General features: G+C 49.8%; 1 protein-coding gene and 1 long non-coding RNA gene across 4 annotated transcripts in view; one reads left to right on the forward strand and one right to left on the reverse strand.

The window, feature by feature from the left end:
- LOC115599705 lies at positions 1–5,501 on the reverse strand. Its single transcript, XR_003988567.1, has 3 exons — positions 5,413–5,501; positions 5,123–5,230; positions 1–126 (listed from the first exon to the last, which is right to left on the reverse strand). It is a non-coding gene; the product is annotated as an uncharacterized LOC115599705 (long non-coding RNA).
- The window catches only part of SLC45A3 (solute carrier family 45 member 3), a 25,690-nt gene continuing 5,846 nt past the window's right edge, over positions 5,440–25,283 (forward strand). Inside the window, exons 1-5 of one of the 3 annotated variants that reach the window (XM_030465394.1) lie at positions 5,440–5,526; positions 18,849–18,902; positions 21,268–21,685; positions 21,922–22,755; positions 24,111–24,376. In XM_030465394.1, the coding sequence (XP_030321254.1) occupies positions 21,514–21,685; positions 21,922–22,755; positions 24,111–24,376 (1,272 nt within the window). In that variant the 5' untranslated portion in view covers positions 5,440–5,526; positions 18,849–18,902; positions 21,268–21,513. Of the gene's footprint in view, positions 5,527–18,821; positions 18,903–21,267; positions 21,686–21,921; positions 22,756–24,110; positions 24,377–25,283 lie in introns of those variants that run through there. The other 2 variants (XM_030465395.1, XM_008500683.2) reach the window with 2 other exon arrangements.

Here is a 25,283-nt window from a genome sequence, read left to right on the forward strand (position 1 = left end):
TATTCATTTCCTCTTGAAGTTGACTTTAGTGAAGCTGTTTTGGATTTTGGGCTGCTTGGCTCTTCCTCCTTGGCCAATCCTTCCCTTGGCTTGGTGGGTGGCACCGGTCAAAACTTGGGCTCCATCCTGAAAGGCAAAAGGAGGCAGGGGAGCACAGGATGCTGTGTGCAGGGAAGGGAGGTTGGCTGGAAGAGGCAGAGGTTAAGAATGCAGCCCAGGGAGCAGCAGGGGGAAGGCTGAAATGTTTGTCCTGCCCTCTGTAAATACAGCAGATAGGCCTGGGTTTCAAACCCAGTTTAGCAACACTGGGATAAAGAGTTTCAGGGACAGCTTCTTCCTTTCTGCCTCGCCTGCAGGGACAGCAAGGTTGATGCTAAGTGGCAAACAGTGAGAGCCAGTCCAATATCAACAAGGATTTTCAGGAGGGAGCAAGTTTGTTTGCTTGGCTGCAAAGGCCTTGGAATCCAGTGAGTGGTACACAGTGACCCCATCTCCCTACCAAATGAGAAGAATTCTCTAGCCAAATCCAGCCCTTCCAATGACATTGTTCAAGCCTTAAGACTTGCAATTGAAAAAAAAACAAAAATTAAAAAAAATGCCTTCTGGTTTTGGCAGTTTATAGCAAATAGTGTTTCCAAACTTTTATCTACAAGTAAAATGGATGTTTTCAAAGAGGAAAAAAACAAAACCCAAACAGCAAAAAAATCCCACCTCACTGAATCCATGACTCCAAATGCTTTGAGACTAAATATCATGGAACTTTGCAGTTTGAGCTCCTTCAAAGCCAGCATAGTGCTGGCACTGTGTCCTCCATGGGGGTGACAGCACTAAGGAAACAGACAGTAAATCTGGGGGATGTTACAGCTTGAGTTTGGTTTTGGAAAGGAAGAAGGAATGTGTGGTGCTCTCTTCAGTCCTGAGGAGTGGGCACCTTCCAGCCACATTGTCTTCTCCCAAGGACAGGGCAATTTTCTGTCGTTTCCCTGCCCCACATTCTCCCCCTTCAGTTCCATCAGCTGTGGCAGTTTTTCCATGCACAGAAGCTGATCTGGTAGCCCACTCATATCCCTTGATTTTTCCAGAGCTGATGTGTTGGAGGCCCCCCTGGTGCAGAGCTCCCCGAAGTTCCTCTGCTGGTGGCTGCTGTGCCGCTGCTGTTCTGGGTCCCCACCACCTCTCAGGTCTCGTGAGGGAATCGAAATGCTCATTTTTGGCACCCCCTCATTCTGAAAGTTTTAGCCTGGTGGCTTCTCCTGAAATGCTCAGAGACAAAAATACATTTCCTGTTTAGAAAGAGAGCAAAAGATAAGCCCTGAAGTGCAGCCGCCAGCTCTGGCTACCTCGAGTATAAACAGACTCTGCAGCCAGGAGCTGCTTTTGTTTGCTCTGCTGCCTTTTCCCCTTTAAAGGTGTATTAGACAGAATTATACAAAATCCACCTTCTGGCACATCACTTCCGACTGGCACGAGATCTGGGGCTGTCAGGAAAGATCTTTCTAAAAGCTGAGAGCATCCAGCATGAATCCCAACCTCTGTTCTTGAGGCAGCAGCACTGAGCACCATCAGAGGATGTTTCTGGTTTGCTTTTCTCTAACACTTTTCCACCTTGGTATCTGACTGTTCTGTAAACAGCTTCTAACCTCCCGAGTGGGGTGCTGAGGATGGGTTTCTTTTCCCATTTTACAGAGTGCAGGGGTTTGCCTTGTGAATCAGCAGCCAGTCTGTAAACAAGTTCAGGACTCACGTTTTCTGTAATTAAGGACAAAGTGGGCTTAAAGCCACCTCTAGCTTGACTCTGAGGTTGTTGTGGATTCCAGGGTGAATCAGAGCATCCATAAAACCACTCAGCAAGATTTAAGATCTGTAGAGGAGAGATTAGGATGGTCCCTGAGCTGTCCCAGTGCTCCCTGTGCCCAGGATAAGGCTGGGATGGTCTCCTGCTCCCTGGTGCCTTGTTTTATTTGCCACGTGTGATGTTGTCTAATCCCTGTCAATAATCTAGCAGATACCCCGGGCTCTGCTGGGCTGGGTACATGAGTTTTAGATAAGAGCAGGGCAAATCTTTGCTGGGATCTAATCGGGCATGAGCAGCTGAGGTGGCAGTTGACTTTCTGTTTCCCCCTTTTGATAAATTAATCTAGTTTGCAGGATCCCATGATGGCTCAATCCTGCAGTGTTCTGAACCTCCTCAGCAAAATGATTGGGTCCATTTAGAAGCTCAGGACTGGATCTCCTGAAACCAGTAGTATAAAGAATGATGGGCTCTTCTTGTCATGTTTAGGTACCCAAATCTCTGGTTGAAATTATGAGAGTTGCTGATGAAGATGTGGGGGTTCAGTCCTGTGGAGCAGAAGGCAGGTGAGATGAAGGTGTTCTTAAAGCTAAGTGTGAAAATACCTTGCTAAAAAGAGGGAGGAACTGGAGCTGTGTTTACCTGCTGGTAGAACGTGCTTGTTTGACAGAGAGGCAGGGGGTCTGCCTGTCATTTGAAGCGATGATTGCAGTAAAGGTACTAAGCATGAACTGCAGCCTTTATCTGCCAAGAGCTTGTCAGTGTGCAAATACTGTTATCACTGCTTTATTAAAGAGAAAATGAGATGGGCAGGCTAAAATATTTGAGTAGCACCTAACTTTTATAGTGCCTCAATTGAAGGGAATTAGTCATACGTGCTGGGAATTGAAGGGAAGCATGAATGAACTAGTATTTGATGTAGCAGAGCATCAGTTATCCTGTCTGCCCTGCTGGCTATAGTTTAACCCACTTTCTGTCTGCAAAATCTGGAAAACATTTGCCTGTTAGCAACACAAGTTCCCCTGCCTCTGGGTCTGCACCCCCACTCCTGAACAAACCCTCCCTGTCTCCAGGAGGTGCTGGTCTTGTACTGGTACAGAACCAGCCCAGGTTAATCTCTCCCATGACTTTTGAGAGGAACAAACAAGACTTTCTATGACTTAGTAGTACAGATGAGCCGTGGAGCTGCTCTTTGGCTCCCTAAAGCTTCCTTCAGCTCCCAGTTGACCCTGTGCCAGCAATCTGTGGCCTTCAGCAAAACGGGCAGAGCCTCCTGGTAGTGACGGGCCAGGAGGAGGATTCACCACCCCACAGCCTGCAATTTCTTTTTTTAAAACTGGCTGCTTGAGCCTGAACCAAGATCACACAGTGAGTCAGAGCTGGGGCCGGGAATAGAAGATAGGAAGCTCAAGTTCATGCTGGTAGTCTGACCACTGCTGAGCTCCTCCAGCTGCTGGGAAGCACAGCCCCCAGGAACCCACCTAGTGAGAGGCTTATGTTCCAAAAAGAGGGGGAAAGGAAGCAAAAAAAAAACCACCCCAACACCCAGGACTAATAGTTACTTAATTGCTCATGAACTTCCCTAAGAAGCAAAGGGGGGCATTTGGCTCCCCACCCGAATTTGGACTCTGGCACTTCAGCAGCTGAAGTCACAGCTTAGCTTTTCAGTGCTTTTTAGGTTGGTTTTTTTATTTTAATTTTTTTCCTCTTTGGATTTTTTCTTTTTTTTTTTCCTTTTTTTTCCCTTTTTTTTCCCTTTTTTTCCTTTTTTTTTTTTCTTTAGTGCGTCGCTCACTGCATCTGGAATGCCAAAAAAACGTTTTTTTTTCAGGAAACAGCAGTGTCATTTCTCCTTGTCAGCCACCCAGTGAGTGGGTTCCCATCAGTTCAAGTGACACCCAGTGCAGGTGCTCCTCTGCTTTTTCCATGTAGCACCAGTGCTTTCAGCAAAGTTTGGGAGGGAACAGCTGCTCGTAGTGAAAACAAGACTATCCTGCTGATCCAAGCTGAAATGTGATGTGGAAATGGGATTTTTGACCTTGAAAGGTACAAAGTTGCTCAAAGGAGGGGACACTGTGGAGATTAAAAATAACTAGAACTCTGTAATGCTTTTGCAACTAGTAGAGTTGGGTGAATAAATTGCCAAGCAGAAAGCCAGCTCTTTAAATAGCACAAATTAATATAAGGCTTTTGATGACCTATCTATTTATTTATTTATTTATTATCAGCTGAGGAGCTGGCCTAAGGATTTGCAAACATTAATTTAAGAATTGCTCGGTTTGTCAACTGCATTTTTGTCTCATTTTTCCTATCCTCTCCTTACCAGTGTTCGCATAAAAAAAAAAAAGGTATTTTTTGATGCAGATGTTTAGGGAAGGCTGAGCTCTTCCTAGGGGCTGTATATGGATCAGTGTGTGTGCATTTTTGGCTCCTGGTTCTGTTCAGCTGTTGTTGGAGGGTGAGATACCGAGGTAATGTATAGATCTCTCTGTATAAACTTCTAGCTGTACACATCTATTCTCTGCCTCTGTCCCCACACACACACACGCCAGGGGATTTGAAGCACTCATCTACCATGAATAATGTCCAGGGGCCAGGTCACAAGCTTCCCAGAGCATGGAATCCATTTGCATACAATCCAAGCAATTACAAGTAATGAATAGATTAGTAAACCCAAACAAAACAAGAAACTATTCACGCTGGGGGTAATTCTCCAGAAGGAAGGAAAGGGGGGGAGGAAGGCAAAAAAAAAAAAAAAAAAAAAAAAAGGCAGCAGGGCTTTTTTTAAAAAAAATTCAATTTATTTGCGTGGAATTCCTCATCCCCGCTGCTGCCTGACCCACGGGGCTGATGGCACCGGGGGAGCGGGGTTCGGGGGGGAAGGGGACACAGACCGAGGGTTCGGCGGGGGATGAGGAGGGGGATGAGGAGGAGGAGGAGGAGAACGGGGAGGAAGGGGGGGGGGGGGGGGGCCCGGGGCGGCCGAACCCCCGCGGCGGCCCCGCTCCGCCCGCGGCAGCGCATGCTCCCTGCCGGGCCCGAACCTGCCCATTTAAACAGCGGCGGCGCGGCGGGGCCGGGCGGTTCCGAAGCTCGGGGGAGGTAGGGCTAGGGCTAGGGCTAGGGCTTGGGGCGGGGGGGGGAAGCGGTGGTTCCGAGCCCCCCCCATCCCCCATGCGGGAACCCGAAGGGGATGGGGTGGGGATGCGTGAGGCTGCCCGAAGCTGCCCGAAGCTGGGAGGTTGCGGGGTTGTGTGTGTCGTCGTCCCCCCCCCTCCCCCGAGGGGGTTCGGGAGAGTTCGGATGGGTCAGCGCAGCGCTTGTGCTTACAGCCGGGAAGAACGCGCGGGGTCCCGCCGGGAAGCATCGCTCCGCTGGGACCGGGAAGCTGCGGGCTCCTCCGTGGTCCTGGGGATGCTCCTCACCCCGGCGCTGGATCTGCTGGAGAGATAGGGAAAAAAAAAAAAAAGGAAACTCTTGCGCATCAGGAAGCTGAGCAGGAGGGGCTGCAGGTAGGGCTGATGGGCAGGGGGTGCTGCACCTTCTCCCGCCTCCCCCAAGCCCTCTTAATCCGTAGATTTTTATTTCCCCCCCCCCCCCCCCATGCTTTTCATTGTTACAGGGATCTGCGGTAAGCAAGTGCCTTTTAAAGATCACTGAAAGGGAGAAGAGTTTGGGAAGCGTGGTGTGGCTGACCGTGGACTTCCAGAATTCCTGAAGACTTGTGGGGACAGGTCAGTGAATCCTTACAATTAAATTAGGGCTTGGCAAAAAAAAAAAAGGAAGTTTGCGTTGCAGTGGGTTGTAGGCTCTGCTTGGGTTTGCTGCCAGGTTAATCTGGCTTTCCTCCTGAGGAGGTTGTCAGGTTAAAAGTGGTACCTAAATGTCATAGCAGGGGATTCCATAGATAACTGATTTTGGCATGATTAGAGACTTTGCATACTAAAATGCCTGAGTTGTTGGTGTTAAACATAAATAAAAAGGTTAATTTATCTTCCCGCGGGTGACAGCTTCAGAAGGAAGAGAAAGCCTTAGAACAAACTAATACATTAATTCTGGTGATAGCCAGACTTGGCTATCAAGACACTTGATTTTCGTGGTTATGTTTAAAAAAAAATAAAAATAGAAATTGGAAGGGAAGTGTGTCAGGAGCTGCTGTCTTGGTCCTCACCTAGATCTGTCAGACTCAGGAGTGGTACAAAGAGAGTGGTCAGGCTCAAACCATCCCCCATTCTGGCCCTGGTACAGTTCTAGCTGTGGGTTCAAGACAGCAGGGTTTGTGTGCATGTAATGTGAGAATAACTTGAATTTTATAGAAATATAACATGAGTGAGAACTTCAAAAGTACCCAAATGCCATAGGGATTGAAATTATGCAGGCACTCCTGAAAAAAAACATGTATCAACCTTTAAAGGGTTTCTGTTATTCACCCTACCTGCAATTTTCTTTTTTTTTATTTATTTTATTTTCTTTTTTTTTTCTACTGGGTGATGCTACCTGGACTTTCTTGCATCATCCATAGCTGCTGCCCTTCCACTGAGTGGGGAGTGGCTGTGGTGGTGGAGCCAGGAATGCCAGATTCCCAGCCTTCTGCTTAGATTCCAGGCAGTGCCTTAAACTCTGGAACTTATTACTACAAAACATCGTGGAAGCCAAGAGTGCTTGGCTTATGGGATTTGAAAAAAAGGATTAGAAATTTGATATGAATAAGAAGAATCTCCAGAATTAATAGCAAACTAAATGGGAGCATTGCAAGGGATGTAAATCCTTGTATTTCAGGGCAAACCCCAATCTTTGGATTTAGTGGGAAACTTCTCCTTGTAGGGAGATTTTTGTTGTGTTGTCTGCTGTGGGTATGTTCCCCTGCAGTGTTATTTACAGAGTCTGTATTCTGGGAGAGTTTTCTTCTTGAGGAGGTTCTGATGAAAGCCTCAAGGTGTTACCCAACATGGAGCCATTGCTGAAGCCACGTGGCTTTGTCTGGAAGCTGCCAAGAGATAACAGTAATGTTATTTATCTGGGAACAAAGCAGCAGATGAACAGATTTTGGGATTTTCATCACTGGGATATAAAACAGGAGTGGTGGGCACAGCAGGGTCCTCTGGACAGACTCCACTGGCAGCATCTTTCTGAAGGTGTGTGGTTGGTTTTTGTCAGTGAAGGGAAATGCTGCACCTATAGGGTGAGAACCTGAAATCTCTGGAGTGATGGAACATGCAGCCTGGGCACTGCTTTCTTTGCCAGAGTCCTTAGAAAACGGATGCCTGGCACAAACTCTTGCTGGCCTTTGCCCAAACTGTTTATTTCGCTGGAGCACTCAAGTGACACTGTTTGGAGGGGGGTTTTTTTTGTTGTTGTTTTTTTTAATTTTTTCCCTGAGTTACACATCTCTGCTCTTTGATTAAAGGCTCCGTATGGAGCTGAAGGCAGTGCCTGGGCTCCTGTGGGTGATGGCATTGGGAGTGCAGAGGTTTGCAAGTTACTTTGCACCAGAGCAAAGGAAGACAAACAGTGATGCTCTGTAAAAAGAGTTCTTTATCAGTAATATTTCTACTCAGAGGGGTTATATTAGTCTGGATTTCTGGCTTCCATAGTTTTACACTGACAAAATGCAGCATGAAAAGTTATGTTTGTGGCAGTTCCCTTGCTAAGCAGCACTGCAGGCAGTGATGTGGTGAGAACTTCAGCCTGGTGCTGGGCTTGTGTGCTCTGCCCTGGCCATGATGAATGCTTGGGTTGATTCAAACTGCCCATTAGTCTGTCAGGTCTGGTACCAGGCTAGACCAGTGCTGGGAGCTTGCCTAAATGACAAGAAAAAACCCCACATAGATATTGCAAGGTAATTTGCTGATGGGCCTTCTGTTTATTCTTGGGCAATTTAAGTGTATTTCATAGAGAGCAATTAATTTAATACTGATGCACTTGAGCAGCTTCAGAGGTTTTTACCCCCTCATCACAGGGACTGTGGAGTTTCTCAGATGAGCTGCAAGTGGTGTGAGTAACATCTGTTTGTGTTTATCCTCTACTTTTCTGTGTTGGAGCAGCTCATCCAAGGAGTGCCTTGTTTTGGTAGTTGACTGTTTTGGGTTTTCTTTAATGTAGGTGTTGCTGTCTCCTTATCTTGGCTTAAGGCAACATCAAAGCAAAAGCACTTGACCCGTGGAGTGAAAGTTGTGGAGGTTTGTGGTGGATTCCAGGCCATGAGGCAGCAGAAGGAGGTGCAGGTGGTGGCAGGGGTGAGCAGGCAGCACTGGTTGTAAAACCTCAGTGAGTGGGGAGAGGATGGAGAGGGTTGTGCAGAAACCTGAAAGGGTTTTTTCTCTGCTGATTCTTTTCCATTCACTTGTGCTGTTGCAAACAATTCCATCACATGGTTGTGCCCTGTGGGTTCTGCAGGAGGTGGGGGGCAGCCAGACTCAGACAGCTCCTTTTAACTGAAAATAACCCCAGACAGCCAACCTGGGAAGTCTTGTGATCCCTCGGCCATGCAGCTGAGCTCATGATTGAGGTTCTGCTATGAGAGGAGCCAGGAGAAGCTTCTGAGCAGCTGTCAACTATTCTCAATGTTGATTTCTGAGTGCTCAGTATCAGCCCTCCAACAAAACGTGAAAGCAGAGACCCTCACAGAAGGAAATCCTGACTTTAAAAAAAAAAAAAAAAAAAGGAGTAAACTTCAAAGCAGACTCTGCAAGGTAGTCAAGCAATATATGTGCTCATAGAAGGCTGCCTGTCAGCATGGGTCTGCAGAATGAAACAGAAATCTTCCACTTGCCACAAACAGAAGAATAGGAAGGCAGCAAACCAAAGGATTGTTTTTGCAGTTCTGCATCCCGGTGTTTGTATTGTTCACTCAAACCACTCTTATCTCCAATATGCTGAATCCAGGTATCCCTTGAAACCTGTTCTACTTCCTTTGCTGCTGTTCCCCTTCACTGCTGTAAGAATCTGAGTCTGATCTTGTATCACAGGGCTGCACAAGTTGCTGATGTGTCCACTAAGCTATCGAGTTGCTTGTTCAGAAAACATAAGTGTGTGGAACTACAGAGTCACCTTTTTATTATTTGTATGCGTGCTGTTCCTTGGAGGTCCTCAAATTTGTGCCCTTCCTTCTTGTTTTCATGTCCTAAAATGTCAGTTCCTCTTGCAGTTCAAAAATATTTGTTTAACATTTTGCCAGCCTGCACAAGAGGAAAAACAGACCCCTGTGAATATTGTCTGGCAAAATAAGAAGTGTAATGTAGGCATGTGGTCCCAATGGCTCCTTTGTCTCCGTGCTGGAGGGTGGCTGGAACACACACAGCAAGGAGCAGGTGCTTGATTTGCAGCTCTGAGCAGTTTTTCTTTCTCCATGTCACTGTACATGCACTAAAAGAAGCTGCTGCTAATCCAGATCTCCAGCTCTGGCCCTGTCTTACATCCAGGGAAAGCTTGTCTGAGTAACACATGAAATCATCTCTGTTGATTTCTGCAAGAACCAACTTCTGGTGACTTCAGATGAGTTCTCAGAACTGCCAGGTTTTGGATACTCGGGTGTAAGGATGGCTTCTGGTGAAATAATGAGGTTTATTTGAAAAAAAAAAAAAGAAACCTAAAACAGTGATGGGCATTGGGTTTGGTTTGTGAGGCCTAAGGTTTTTCCCTTCAATCAAAGGATCAGATTTTTTTCCACCTGAATTCTTTTGGAAGCTGAAGATTTCTGGAGTGGTTTGTCTCCAGGAGCTTGGACTTGAAGAAAGCTGCAGGTATATAATGAGTGCAGTGACTCAAATCCACACGAGTTGTCAGCATTTAAAAAACATTAAATGTTCTTGCAGGCTAGAGCCAACTTCAGGAATGATGTGTACATAGTTGTGGATAGCACCTAAATCCTGCTTTAGATTTATGGGGTAAGGCTTTTGGGGAAATAGTGCAGGCAGTGAAGTCTGTGGGTCACACATGAGGAGTGTTCCCTGCTACATCAAAAAAACCTGAGGGTGGGGGTCAAATCCCAGTTCCAGTGCTGTTCTGCCATCTCCTCCCAATTGTCTGCTCCTGTTTTAGGAGCAGAAAGCAGAACTGGCTCTCCAGTTAGATTTGAAGTGGATGTGAGGGTATTCCCTGAGCCCTTTGTCCTCTCTGGAACCTGGGTGACAGTTCCATGCTGGTGATTTTATGGTGATTTTATACTCCTTCCCCCAGTTGTGCTCTGTCTGGAAGCCTTGATCTGTTTTCTGCCTCTGGAGAAGCATCTGCCCCTTCTCCAAGATGTCATTGCTGCTTCTCTGTGGCTGTGTTGTCACTTCTGTTGTGATCATCTCTTTGGAGAGAGGGTCCCAAAGTGTTTTGGTGATCTCCAAGCTGGGAGAGCTGACCCTGCTGTTGTCCTCTCCCACTGCTCTGATGTCCTGGCTATTGCTGGGCTTCCTTGGTTGGCATTTTGGAAAAAAATTCTCCCTTTGCTTGGAGCCGTGCAAACAGAATAAAGGATTGTTCTGGTCAGACACAGAGGGTGCTTCCTTGTAGGTCTGTGATGAAGAGCAGTTCATAACCACAAAGAGATGGAGCACAAAGGAACAAGGAGGTGACAGTGGCTTTCCAAGGCAGCAGCCTCTGCGTACCAGGTACTGGCTCTTGGTGTGACAGGAGAGGGCTTTGTGTGGGCTCTGTTGCTGTTGGACTCCAGAGGTGTGTTTGGGAATGTTTGTGACAAATGATTCCTGTGTGTGAGGGGTGATGGGAGCAGCTGGAGCAGTGCTGGAACAAAAGGCTGCTGTGCTCCAGCCAAGGCCGACTGAGCAATTAATGGGCCTGGAAGGGTGGCTTTTCATCAGGCTTGAGTAAAGCTAGGGCCAGGAGAGTGGCAGAATGCAGGCAGGAGGGGAGTCTGCCCATGCATATAAAAAGGAGAGCACAGGAATTACACACGGAATGACTGGAAGGAAGGAAGGAAGGATGCTTCCCAGCTATTAAATCTCTCAGCCCGTGGATGTTGTTTCAGGAGAAATTCTTCCAGCCTCAGTGCTTGAGATCCATCCATCCATCCATCCATCCTGGACAAATCACTGGAGAATGTGCTGTTGGGAGCAGCCCTGGGGAAGATGGTTCCAGAGGACCTCTGTCAGCTTTGATTTCTGGGAGCACAGTCTGCATTTTTGCTGCCCCCAGATATTCCCATTCATCACTCTCTGTGATCAGATTCATCACTCTCTGTGCCCAGTGGTGACAGCAGTGTTGAAGCCTTTTGGGCAGGAGCAGGGAATTCTGTCTGTCCCCTCTGCCCTGGGATGCTGCTGCCCCTTCCCAGCTCTTCCTGGGCAAAACCAGCACTGGGGTGCAGCCCAGAGCATGTTGCAGGAATATCAGAGGTATTTCTGCTGCTTTTGCTTCTTTACTCCTGTAAATACAGGCAAGAGAGAGCCCAGCATGGAAAGAAAAATCCTTCCTCTACTTGAGAGTTTGAAATTCACAAACTTTCATTTATCCTCTGCAGACTGGTTCAGCATGCACTGAGGAACTTCAGCACTCAAACCACTTTCCTGCCTGTCCTGGCTGATAGATACAGCTGTGCTCAGGATCAGAGCAAGAAACCAAAACACCAACCATGTGCAGTAAAAACTCAGCAGCCCTGCTCAGTGTGTGCTGCAAAATCCAGGGAGCTTTGAACTTGCACTTCATGCTTATTTACTAAAAAGCTAATAATTTAGGGCTAATTTTTTCCAGCATTCAGAAGTGAAGTTCGTGTTCATGAGGAGACAGGGTGGGGAATGCAATGCTTTGCTCCATTCACCTCCTATAGAAATGGCAGCTTTGAGCCTTGTCTTTTCCAAAGTGGAAAACTCCTCTTCCAGACTCTCTGTGCTGCAGTGTGTTCTCTGTAGCACCTCCAGCTTAATGCTAAATCCCTGCATGTTCAGGGTCCATAACACATTAAACTGATAATAATGAGTGGGGAAAGAAAAAGGCTTATGGAGTTTCCCATAAAGATCTTCCAGTGAAACTCACCTGTCTTAAAAAAAAAAAAAATCTGATGGCGTGGATAATTGCAAAGAATAGAAGCAATTTCAGGCAGAAGTAAAATCATAGAATCTCATATTTTCAGCCTCATGACTGGTCTGTTGTGATAAGGAAAAGCAGGGACCTGGGGCACTGATTAACTCAGACGTCACCGTGCTGCAGGCAGAGCTCAGGCTCTGTGCACACAAACCCCCTGTCCTCCTGGGAAAGATCTCAGGATTCTGATACGTGGTCTTTGACCTTCCTGCACCCCCCAGAAGCCCTGTTCTGCCCTGCACACGTGCTCTTCACCTGTCCCTTTGGCAGAGGGTGCTGGTGTGACAGAAGGTGCCATGCTGACAGTTTGCTGTGTCAGCAGAACCTCAGCTCCCCTGAGCACTGGAGCCAAGGCTGGAGAGGGTGGAAGTGTCACCCTGCCAGCAGGGACAGGGATCCCTTACAGCAGCTCCTGCTCCAGAGTGCTTGGAGAATTCTGCTTTATCCCCTCCTTTTTGGAGGCTCTTCACCCATGGGTTGCTGCCTCTTGTTGCACCAGTTGTGGGGTCTCAGAGCAGGGGGGTAAAACCCAAAGGTTCCCAGGGGAGCTGGGGGCTGCTGCCTTGCTCACTTTGCCTCTCCTGCACTCAGGGTCTGATGTGAATGATGGGGGTTCTGTACTCACAGCTGTCTTGGGGCTATTCCTCATGCTGCAAAGGCTCTTTGTCTCATTCAAAGCCATGACCTCATTTTAGAGACAAAACAGAGAGGGAGAAACCCACCAACCTGCCAGCAGAGGTCAAAGGGCTCCCTGAGAGATATGTTAGCATCAAACTTCTCCGGCAGGGACACAAATAACTGGAATTGCAGACCAGAAAATTACCATGAAAAAATGGACTAACTACCATGTGATTACAAAAGAGCCCATTAGTTCTGTGTGTGTCTAGGATTCAAAGTAGATCCTTTGAGGAAGAGCATGAGGTCGTGCTCCCAAAGCTTTTAAGCCAAAGGGGCTGGGTAAGTCTGTGCCTGGAGCCTGATGCTTTCTGAGGGCTGCCATGGGTGGAGTTGGAGCTGGTTGCTCTCCTTCCTCTCTCTTTCCAAGGCACACACCTTGGCAAATGTCACTGCTGGCAAAATGAGGTTGGGTTTAGGTGTTAAGTGGCAACAGCTCCTGCTGGGGTTAAATTTGTCAGTCCCCTCACTGCCACTTTATAATCAGCCCCTTGGGGTCCTGTTTGGGATGATGAATTCCCCTTTAGCCCTCCTGATGGGGCTCAGAAGTTTGTTTCTGCTGAGCTCCTGGCTCTTGCTGGCCCAGGATCCACAGCTGATGGTCCCCTGCTTTCTGCTGGGACATCAGAACTGTCCCCTCCACCCCGAGGCTGGTCCTGAGACTCAGCTCACCCCGTGATTTCCACAACTTTCCAAAAAAAAAGGCAGAAATGCCAAAGCTCTGTGGTGCAGGATGGTGCTGGGGAGTCAGATGTGTCCTGTGCTTGTGTTTTGGTTGGAAACATTAAGTTCCCATTTCACTTCCCTTTTTTCCAGCCCTGTGAGCAGGCATTGCAAAGCTGACAGGATAAAGGTTTGTGCCTTCCCATCTCTTTCAACAAGTGGGGAAATCCTTCTCCTCCACTCAGCACATGTGATTACACCTCAGAAGTTATGCCCCTGGGTTCAGTGCTGTCCAGAACAGCTTCCACCAGAACTCTTCTCTTTGCCAGCTCCAGTTTGTTGGGGAAATTCTTTACTGTCTGCTTTCCCCTCTGCACTCCTGGTGATCATTTCACCCTAAGAAGGATTATGGGGATGCCAGCCTGTGAAATCCTATGTGCTTGCTTAGGCAGGGCTCGTAGACAGAGGACTTAATTCCTCAAGCTCCCCCAAAAGTTTTACTTTGGGAGCTGCAGTGGAAGAAAATACAGATTCAGTGCCCAGGTGTATCTCCACAGGGTTTTGCTGAGTGGGTTTTTTGGCTTTGCTCTGCCCGTGGGGACACAAGTAAAGATGCCACCAGCCTTGGGGAAGCCTCTTCTCTGCCTTTGATGTTCCGCAGGGCTTCTGAAGGACTTCCCAGCTGCAGGGCTCTGGGTAGGTAGAGGCTGACAGTGGGTAGGGGCACTGCTGGATCCCAGCCATGGTTCTGGCAGGAGAGGGCCAAGTGCTCCCTCAGGGATGGGTGACAATTAACCTCATCTCTGCTGAGGTTGTGTCTGTGGGTCCAGGATGTGTCCATGGGTCCATCCAGGCAGAGCAAACCCATCCCAGAGCCTCCTTGGCAGAGGAGGTGGTGGGCAGGAGGTGCAGGTGATGTGGGACTGGTCCTGACCCACCTGGTGGAGTGTCAGGTGTGGGGAGCCCACTCAGTGCTCTTGGGAACAGCATCCCTCTCTTTTTCCTCACATCCCAGTATTCCCTCTACAACCTAACAACACAGCCCTTTGTGCTGGGTGTTACAGCAGCTGGGTGGAGTGTTTCAGGCTCAAGTGTAATTTCAGTGCCTTTAAAAGCCTTTGGGGGACTTTTTTTTTTTTTCTTTTTTTTTTTTTTTTTCTCCCTGAAGAGGACAGCAACACCAACAAGGGATAATTTGATGGATTACTCTGCAGGGCTGAGGGGCTCTCCTTAATCCCCTTTGTGGGCCTGTTTGACTGGAGGCAGAGCAGAAGCCCCCAGCCTCAGGCAGAGAAAAGGCAGCTCAGCAGGGTGGGTTTTCCACCCTGCCATATAAATACAGCCCTGGTCATGTGGTGCCGGATATAATCTGTGCCCCTTACCAGACTGCAGAGAAAAGAGGCACCTGGAGGGGGCTTATTTTTCCCCTTTCCAGTTCACTTTACATTTTTTTTATTCTGCTAAAAATAATCTTAAAAAAAAAAAAAAAAAAAAAAAGAAAAAAAAAGAAGAGGAGGTGGGGGAAAGGCTGACTCAGACCAAATGCCAGGGTGATGGGCATGGTATTTAAACACCGAAAATGAGCTCAAGTGAAAAGCAGAACCAGATCATCTCTCCTTTACCCCTCCAAAACATGAATAAAAGCAAGAGCTTGGGTCATGCAGTAGAAAAACAAAGCTGTGGCTCTGCTGTTGAGCCAGACAACCTTGTTTGGAGGTCTAGAGTTGTTTATAGCCACCCTGACACTGACTCAGGGAAGGGTGACCAGAAGGAGTGAGGCTGATGAGACTGAAAAAGCTGCTGTTGAATTGTGTGTGTTTAGGGGTGTGCGAGGCTTAATGAAGTTTGCTGATTAGATCCCAATCATGAGCGCTCGTGAGACCATGAGGCACAAGCAGTCCAATTGCAGTCCCTTTAGTGTGGGTTGAAGATCCCCCTGCAGCTGAGCTCAGCTTTGGGATATTTCTTGGGACGCTCAGCCCCTCCTCACACTTGGGCCTCCAGTGCAGCCATCTTTTGGGGTGATGAAAAATGGGGTTGAGCTACAGAGAAGCAAGGCAAGATTCCCAGGAAATGGTCCCAAGTTGTCCCAGGGGAGGTTTGGATTAGATACTGGATGGAACTTCTTCACTGCCAGGGGAATTAAACACTGGGATAGGCTGTCCAGGGAAGTGGTGGAATCACCACCCTTGGAGGTGTTTAAAAGATGTGTAGGTGTGCTGAGGAACATGGTTTAAACCCTGGACTGGGTAGAGTGAGGTTAATGGTTGGTAGAGTTAGGCTATGGTTGGGCTTGAGGATCCTGAAGATCTTTTCCAGCCATAAGGATTCCACGTTTCTGTTGCAGCCCTGCTGCTTGTCTGCAGAAAGCACAGAACCCACCTCCTCTCTGCATCGTCTTGCCTTCCACCCTCATCCTCCCGTGGGCTGCAGCAGGGATCTCCCAGGCACCCTGAAGCCCATTTTTGGGTGCTGGTGGCCCTAGCTCCTGCCAGCTGCAGGGAGGTCACTGTCCCCTGCTGGCATCACAGGGGTGCCAGGGTGATGTCCTTTGGGAAGCCTGGCAAGCTCCAAAAGTGTCACTGCTGAGTCAGTGACCCCTTAGTCAGACAGCAGTTCCTGTTTGGAAGGCAAGGGGAGGAGGAGGAGGAGGAGGATGGGCTGGAACTTGAGCACTTTTTTGCTGCTGTGTCTTTTCCGCTGGTCAGACGGGCACGGGAGCTGGGGCAGCCAAAGCCTGGGAGAAAATCCTCCTGCCTGGAGCAAATCCTTGGTCTGCCAGAGGAAGAAGCAGGTTGTGGGACAGGTCAGTGGAGCCTGTTTGATGTTGGTGTTGTGGGGTGAGGATAAAGCACCCCTAGAGCTAGTGGCACAGCTCCCAAAGGCAGTGTGAGATGCCAGAGGTGTGGAGAGGGAAGGACAAGCAGGACAGAGCTTTCCCCAGCTTGGAAAGCATCCTCTGGATGACAGGCAGAGGGAGGGCAGTGCTGTTAGCCTGCCAGGCTGGGAAAGCATCTTTTTCTTACTCCCATTCTTAGTAAATATTTTGACCCTTTCATCCATCTCACTGGGACCTTCGTTTGCCTTTCCCTGCTGCCTCTGCTGTATCCACTTGATGAATGTGGAACAAATACTACAGCATGGCAAGAAAGAATCAGCCTCCAATCCTGGGAAATTTGCATGTTTGCCTTTGATCCAAACTGCTTGAAGATCTGAGCTGCTGCAGGGACTTTTTCCCTTCCCCTAACTCTGGATGCAGCTGTAGCATCTCGGATTTGCCCTGCATTACCAACCAGATCCTGGTGTCTGGGCTGCTGGATGCTGGGGTGAGGGAGGGAATTTCAAATGGGCTGAGGCACCCAGGTCTTTTTTTTTTCTTGTCTGAGGGGATTTCCACCCACTGCTGCTCTTTCCCTAAGCCGAGCTGCCCAGTCTGATATAATGGAGCCCCTGAGCTCAAAGGAAACTCCGAGTTAATTCAGAGAGACTAAATAAATTGCTGTGCTCCCATTCCTCCTTAATGACCACTCCCCTCTCTCCACACTGTGAATGGGGTCAAGGAGATTTGGGAAGGGAGGGGGAAGGGGGGGAGAGGGTCAGGAGAGGTCGGGTGAGTTTTCCATTTCATCCTGCTGAAGCCTGCCAGAGCTATTCTCCATGGTGGATTTCACATTCAGCAGCAGTGAATGGACACTGATAGCTGTGAAAGGACGTGGCACTGGATGAACAGCCCTTCCCTAAGCACTCACACTTGAGCTTTCTCCCACCCTTTTCTTCCCAAGGGCTTTCCAGGGAGTGGGGAATTCATAACATTCAGCAAGAGCTCCTTGGAAGGTTGGAAATGGAACCTCGTGGCTATTGATGGAAACCCAAGGAAAACCAAACTCAGTATCTTTGCTCCTTCCCTCTTTCCTCTGGGTTTCTGCACCAAACCTGCTGTGCCATGAGGAGGGAAGGAGTGGGTCCATGTCACCTGGGAACAGCACAGGGACACTTCAGGTGTCTCAGGATTTGTTCCTTCTGATTCAAATTCTGTGAGTGAGGGCAGACAGAGCAAAGTCTGCAGAAGCTGAGAGGAAGGAAACTGGAAGTGAAGTCATGCTGCTGCTGGGGGTTGCTTGATGTAAATGAGTCTGGATATCTGACATCCCTGAGAAATTCAGTCCCCTTTCTGCACACGTCTGTGCCTGTGCTGGTGCTTTTCTCAAGCTCAGATGAGGTGGGGTTTGTCTGACAGGGCCCTGCTGCTTCTCTGCACCACCTCGAGCAGGGGAATACATCTGTCAAAACTTTTCCTCTAGCCTGTGCACAGAGAACAAACTCTGCTGGGGAAATAAGTGTGGGAATCCAGTCTGCTGGCCCACTGCCTTTAGAGAAATGAGCTCAGGGATGTGTTTTCCCTGGCTCCATCCCTGCTGCTTCTCCTTGCTCCCCATCAGTGCTGCTGGGTGAGATGTGCTCCCCAGGGCAGGCTGTCTGTCTGCCTCCCTGTCCTTCTGGGTGCTTAAGTGGGAGAGAAGAGAGGGGACAGGAGGCACCAGGACTGCAGGAGCTGCAATCCTTTCTGCTTTGGTTGCTGTTGCTGAAAAATCCCCTCTGTCCAGGTGTCCAGAGCCCTCTCCTTGCTGGCTGCTTTGCTCCTGCCCTCCTGCCTGGCAGCCAGGTGAGCTGATCTGAGAGCTGCTCTGTTGTTTCTCTGCAGAGAAAGGAAAGGAAGGATTTGGCTTCTTAGCTTAAAACAGAACTGGATTTAAAGTTGCTTTGCTTGTTCTTGGGGAAGGAGAGGACAAGCAGAGGAGGAGCCCTGATGCCCAGCAGCAGATGATATCCCCATGGCACGACAGCTCCAGGAAAGCCCCACATGTGGCTCCCTTCTGCTTCTGTGCTCAAGAAACCTCACACACAAGGGCTGGGATGTCCCTTCTGGGGGACTGGCTGGGACCTTGGCACTGTACTCCATAGGGAAGGAGAAATACCCTCCCTGTTGTAGAAGTCTGGGGAAACTGAGGCCAGAGGGCAAGAAGTGCCTGTGGCCATGCAGCTTTTGGCTGGGAAAGGTCTCCCTGGCACAGAACTCCAGATCCCAGCAGGCTGGACAGGCTGCTCCCAGCTCTCTGCCAGCAGGATCTGGAAACGACAGGAGCTCCCAGCTAGGAGGTGGTTTGCCTGACTGCCTCCTTCCACATCAGAATAAGGTTACAGAATGCCAGACCCAAGCAGTCCCCCTGCACAAGCTGTCAGATAAGTTGTCCTGGGAGAGATTAGCAGTTTAAATTTCAAGTTTAAATTTCAAGTTTAAGTGCCCTTGCTGCCCGGGCTGTCACAGCCCAATTGCTTCCCCCAGAGCTGCAGGGCACATCCTCCTTGCCTTTAAAAAGAAAAAACAACCCCATGAGCTAACTCTGGCTGTTTGTGACATGCCAGCAGGTCAGGAAGGGAAGGTGACAAATGTTAACAGTGGGGCAGGGCTTTGGGCAAGGTTCAGGTGTGTGGCCAGCCCTGGTGTTTCCTTCTTGGGCCGGCGTGGGGAGCGGTTCCGAGGTGCCCAGCAAGCCCTGGGTCCCTGTTTGCTCAGCACTGCCTGGCTGCAGGTGTGGTTTGCTGCTAATAACACCTTGGTGTAGGGAGGGCCCTGAAACCAAACCCATGTGTGTACCTGTAGCTTGGTTCCACCTCTGCTTCCCTCCAGACTCCTCCAGAAGCTTTTCCTGAAGGCTCCGTGTCCCGGCTTATGCTGGAAGAGGTGAGTCCTGGCTTATGCTTTCCTTTCAGACTGGAAAGGACTCTTCCCAAATCTTCTGCCTCCATCCATCTGCCAAATCAACCCTTCAGATGATTTTCCTAGCCTGCCCTGGTGTTTCTTTCCAGCCAGGCCAATCCATCTCTATTGGGAGATCCAATCCATCTCTATTGGGGGATCCAGTTCATCTCTGTTCTGTGAGTCTATGGGTCTTGGGACAAAATGCAATTTAAAAAGAAACAGGTTCATAGGCTGTATCTACAACTTGGTTGCTGTTGACAACTTCTCATCTCTGGCTTTACATGGGTATGGCCTCTGGGTGCACTGGGATTTATATTTTCATGAAAGCCCTCTGAGGTGGAGGGGGGGAAGAGAAAGGTCTTACCTACTGGTAAGAAATTCAGACTCTCTGCCTCAAAACTGAAATGCTTAGGCTGCTGGGGAGAGGGACAGATTCCTACTGCTTCTGCATTGCTGGAGATGTCACTGTGATGAAAGAGAAGAAAATAATTTTCTTTCTCTGTGTGTGTGTGTGTGTGTGACATCTTTTACTTAATATTTGGGGTTTACCCTGGGGTTAATCCCTCTTTGCAAGCCCTTCAGACCCTGCCAACTACAGCAGCTGACACTCCACCTCCCTCCCGGCTCTATCTGATGGTGGCTCAGTTAATTTTGGTTTCTGAGTCTGCTCTTGAACAGCACCGAGGCTTCTGCTCTGGGAGCTGGGGGGCTGCAGTTCCTGTCCCAAGGCTGTCAGCCAGCTGGGCACCCACCAGCAACGAACAAGGCTGAGACATCCTGTGTCTAACCCACATCTGAGGAAGGTGGTTGCTGCCCCCAGTCGCTTCCTTGCTGATAGAGTGGATCTGAAATAATGCTGAGCATGTCTGGGGCCTCTGAGGAGCCCTTTGAAGCCTTGTCTGGTGATTAAAGGAAAACTGTTGCTGCTCCCCCTCTGCCAGTTGGGTTTGCTGTTTGACCTTGGGCAAGTCAGCTAAATGTTCACAGTTGTTAAAAGGAGATATCTTTTGTGACAGTTGAGGTCTTAAGTGAGTGTGGAAGGGGGGGGAAGGGGGGGGATCCTGGAAGGAAAATAATCAGGATTTATTGTGTGCAATTGGCAGGTTGTCAGCTCCTCAGCACAGGAGTGCTGCCTCCCTCTGCAGCAGCCACAGGCACAGCCCCATGCTTCCAGCTTTGTGAAAACCTCATCACCAGCTTGGAGCATCTCCCTGGGGGTAAGAGGGGAAGAAAGAGAAAAGGGAGGATGCAGGAAGCGTCCCAGCTATCCCTGTCTGCTGACACTTGTGCAGTGATGGAGGTCAAACACCTGCTCTGTGATGCCAGGGAACAGGATTTGGGCTGTGTTAGGTGACCAGAGATCCATCTCTGCCCAGTGTAGCTGTGGGAAGGCTCCTGTGTCAGGGTGAGAAGCCAGAGCACATCAATCTGGGAATTAGGCAGCAATTTCTTTTGCTCCCAAGTCAGTGTCTGTGAAGGAGCTGAATACCTGGCTAACCCATTCTACCTTCCCTCCAGACCATCTTCCTGGGTTGCTTTTACCAAATCAGCAGTTTGGGGGACTGGTAACCTTGCAGAATTTCTGTCATTTACAGCTTGACCCAGTGGCTCAGAACAGGTGACTGAGAGGCTTCTGCTTTCTCTTGCTTTGGCTGCTTGGCCCCTGCCCTGATCTGGTTTCCTCTCCTCTTTGGAGAAGGCTGTAGAGAGGGAGCTGTTACAGGGCAAATAAATGACTCAGACTAATGAGTAAGGTAATTGCTGTTCACTGTTAGATGAGGCTAAAGTGGGTCAGGTTTGTTTGTGAAACTCTGTGGAGGCACCATCTGTTCTCTGTGCCCCATCTCAGGGGCTGGAGATGGGATTTGGGTGAAACTGCTTCCCAGAGAGCTGCATGGAGGATGTCCTGGCCATTTGGCAGTGGCCTGGGTCTCCAGAGGTGACCCTGTGTGACTGCAGTGCCCACAGCCCTCATCCTCCAAGGGGATTGATTTCACTGGAAGAGGGGACTCTAAATCCCTTGTCCCTTGGCTACAGCTGCCCATGAGGGAGGACAGGACACTGCGAGGTCATAGCCTGAAGGTGGAATTGGATTTTCCCAGCCTGTATCTGCCAGGTGCCTCTCTCACTGCTCACAAGCTTGGAGAGAAACCTGGCACCAGTGTAATTTGTGTCTTTTCACCTTGCCACCCTCCCAGGGGTTCCTCTCTTCACCCTCTCCCGTGCCTGCAGGCCTGGTGGGATGGGAGGTGTCTCTTTCAGTGATGCTGTGTCTCTGGTTCCTGGTTTTTAGTCCTTTCCCCTGCCCTGGACCCTGCTGTGTCTAACAAGCTCTTTCTTCTCCCAGACCACAGCACGTGAGCAGGACACAAAGCCTGGAGTGGGATCCCTGCCTGCCCCTGCATCCCTGGGGACGAATTTTGCCATCAGAGGAGGAAGGGAAAGGCGGTGAATTCAGCCCTGCTAAAAATGGGAGGCAGAATCTGCCCAGCAGACCAGGAAGAGAAGCTCCAGACCTCCCCTGTGGTGCACCCCTGGGAATGCTGCAGCCGGAGGGACCCAGCCCTCTGGCAGTGAGAGGTGTTGGGGCAACATGGCACAGGGGTACTGGGGCACCATGCCCTTCCAGAACCGTAAGACCCAGCTCCTGCTGGTCAACTCCCTGACGTTTGGCCTGGAAGTCTGCCTGGCTGCAGGGATCACCTATGTGCCTCCCCTGCTGCTGGAAGTGGGTGTGGAGGAGAAGTTCATGACCATGGTTTTGGGTAAGCAGTTTTTCTCTCTTCTTTGGGGTGCTGGTTTCCTCTTGGAGTCTGGAGGACAGGGGGGTAATTAAGGACACAGAGCAGGGCTACTGTTACACCAAAGGGCAGCCTCGTGTTCAGAGGGGAGGGCTGCGACCCAATGAAGCTTACTCAGTTCCCAAAACATCCCAGGCTCCTTTTACAGAGCAGTGTCCTCCAGGTCAGTCCCCCTAACACCACCTGCTTCTCTTTTCCAGGCATAGGACCTGTCCTTGGCTTGGTTTTTGTCCCACTGATTGGGTCTGCCAGCGACCACTGGCACAGCAGCTATGGCCGGAGGCGACCTTTCATCTGGGTGCTGTGCCTAGGGGTCCTCCTGAGCCTCTTTGTCATCCCCCATGCCAGCAGCCTGGCTGCCTTCTTTGCCCTCAACACTCGCCCACTGGAGATTGTCTTCCTCATCCTGGGCATCGGATTGCTGGATTTTTGTGGCCAGGTCTGCTTCACCCCTCTGGAAGCTCTGCTCTCAGACCTCTTCCAGGAGCCAGACAACTGCCGCCAGGCTTTCTCTGTGTACGCCTTCATGATCAGCTTGGGGGGCTGCATTGGTTACCTCCTCCCAGCCATTGACTGGGGCAGCAGCTTTCTGGCCCTGTACCTGGGAGGCCAGGAGAAATGCCTTTTCACCCTCCTCACTCTCATCTTCCTCGGCTGCGTATTGGCCACGCTCTTTGTGACAGAGGAAGCAGCCACCCAGGCAGATGTTTTGGATGGCCCGGAGCTGAAGGATGCTCTCCCCAAGGGCTCACCTCCTGCCTGCTGTTTTTGCCAGCTTTCCAGGAGCTCGTGTCTGCTGCAGGCCAGGCACCTGATGCAGGCTCTGAGGAACCTCTGCACGTTGGTGCCACGGCTCCACGGCCTCTACTGCCGCATCCCCAAGGTCATCCGGCGCCTGTTTGTGGCTGAGCTCTGCAGCTGGATGGCTCTCATGACTTTCATGCTGTTCTACACTGATTTTGTTGGGGAAGGACTCTACCATGGTGTCCCCAGAGCCAAACCAGGCACGGATGCCAGACGCCACTACGATGAAGGTGAGAAGCAAACCAGGTGCTCTGAGGTGGCACCACTTGTTCCCTAGAAGAGGAGCATCCCTAGGCTCAGCTCTTTTAGTAATAATTAAAAAAAACCCAAAAAAGCATTGCAGGAAACCAGACTTTCTGCAGATGGCTCAGGAAAAAGCATTCCCCATGACTCCCAGAGCATTGCACAGTGGACCTCATAGGGAAATGCTCTTTCTCCTCCAAGCTACCAAGCACAGATCTAGATCTGGCAGCATAGCCCTGCCCTGGGGCTGGGTTGTTAAGTGGCAGAACGGTCTGGCAGGCTGCATGCTGAACAGGATGTACCTGGCTCTGTTTGCAAGCTGTGGTTGCCACTGCCAGCTCCTTTCACTGCTCTCCCCCCTTTTTTTAAATGAGGGGTGGTGGTGCTCCCTATCTCTTGGAGAGCAGGGCTTGGAAATCCAGGACACATTCTGTCACAGAGGGGTGGGCTCTGTTGCATCTCCCTTTCATGCTACTGTGAGATTCCCATCTCAAATTTATATCTGGGGAGCCTTTAAGCAGCTTTGCTAGTCCTCACCCCTCTCTCCAGTGCTTTCTGATACCACTCACTGGTGCCATGTCCTGCTCACTACACCATGTTACCTGTCCCCTTTTGCCTGACTGACTTGCTGCCCACCCATTCTTTTATTTTCCCTGATCTAAGTCTTTTCTCTTCTTGGAGGCACCTCCCTGTCCCCTCTCTTCCAGCTGTCTGTCTTGCCCTCTGAGTTTTCCCCTCCCTGCCTCCCTCAGCTCTGCCTCTTTGTGCCCAGTGCCTGCTCAGCTTAGAGGGAGCTTAATTATTATTTAACACTTGCGCTGTATCGTTTCCAGCAGGTCAGGACTCCATTGTGCCAGCTGTCATAGAAGCATGTGTTGAGTAATGATCCTTGCTCCAAAGAGTTAACGATTTTTATTCCCTGAAATCTGATAGAGCTTTGCAAAGGGTAAGGTCCGGATTGCTACCGGATCCCACAGTCCTTTTGTGGATGCTTTGTACTTTACCTTGGCTTAAGAACAGTTCCTTGTTCCTTTTGTTCAGTTGCTGGTTTTGGCATCAGATAACAACAGATCCTGGTTCACCAGCAGGTGAGAGATCCTGGCTCAAGAGCAGGAAGGTGCCCAGGAGCACGTGCATTGCTCCAGGGGAGCTTGGGAGCTGCAGTCAGGCTCTCACTAATTGTTAGTGATGCTGCTCTGCTTCCCCACCCAGCCCTGGGGTTCTCAGGCCTCTTGGTGGCTGTGCCACATGGGCTGGATGGAGTTGGACACCAAAGGAGGTCCAGGTGGGAAACCTGGGTGCAGTCAGGGCAGTTTTTGTCACCACCTCTGCTTCCCCACAGGTGTCCGGATGGGGAGTTTGGGCCTTTTCCTCCAGTGTGTCACATCCATCTTCTTTTCGACAATCATGGACAGGATGGTGAAGCAGTTTGGGACTCGGGCAGTCTACTTGGCCAGTGTGGTCTTCTTCCCCGTGGCTGCCTTCATCATGTGCCTTTCCCACAGTGTCACCATTGTCACCATCTCGGCCGCTCTGACGGGCTTCACCTTCTCTGCACTCCAGATCCTGCCCTACACCCTGGCATCCCTGTACCATCATGAGAAGCAGGTAGGGGACTCCAGATCCTGCCCTACACCCTGGCATCCCTGTACCATCATGGTAGGGGACTCCAGAGCCTGCCCTACACACCCTGGCATCCCTGTACCATCATGGTAGGGGACTCCAGAGCCTGCCCTGCACCCTGGCATCCTTGTACCATCATGGTAGGGGACGCCAGAGCCTGCCCTACACACCCTGGCATCCCTGTACCATCGTGAAAAGCAAGTAGGGGACTCCAGAGCCTGTTACACACCCTGGCATCCCTGTACCATCATGAGAAGCAGGTAGGGGACTGCTCCAGGCTGCCTGGGAGCTGTGAGGATAGCTTGGCCCTGCCTCTTCTGCCACTTGCTGGTTCTGTCTGTTCAGCCCATAGAAGAAAAAACCCCACTTGTGTGTTTTCCACCTCTGCCTCTTGTCTCTGTCTTCTCTGAAGGTTGATGTGAAATGGAGGAGATAAAAGAGCTTAGCATCTCCTTCCTTAGGCATCCTCTGCTCACAACAAGCATTATACAGATTTTAAAAGTGGTGAATGGGTAAGATGAGAGAAATCAGCTGGGACTGGTGGATCAAAAGGGATGTCCTGTGTTCCTGTGGATTCTGCATTATTTTTCAGAGAAACTGGTGCTCAGGTTGGTTCCACCTGTGTGCACTCTGCAACCAAGTCAAGTTTACAGCACTGCCAACTTCGGGTGCTAAAAAACCTCAAGAATTTGCAGTCCTGAAGGGTCCTGCTTTCCAATTTTTGTCCATAGCATGAAGATAAGTAAAACAAGAACCCAGGTTCTTCCTATTCCCCTAGCTCCAAGAAAAATAAATGTTGTGAAACTTTTGACACTAACACAAATGCTAGTAATCCTGTGCCACAGATGGTATCCTTGTGGAGAAGTCCTAGGAGGTTCCTGAGCTGCACACT

Source organism: Calypte anna, chromosome 26, assembly GCF_003957555.1.
Source record: "Calypte anna isolate BGI_N300 chromosome 26, bCalAnn1_v1.p, whole genome shotgun sequence".
NCBI lineage: Eukaryota > Metazoa > Chordata > Aves > Apodiformes > Trochilidae > Calypte > Calypte anna.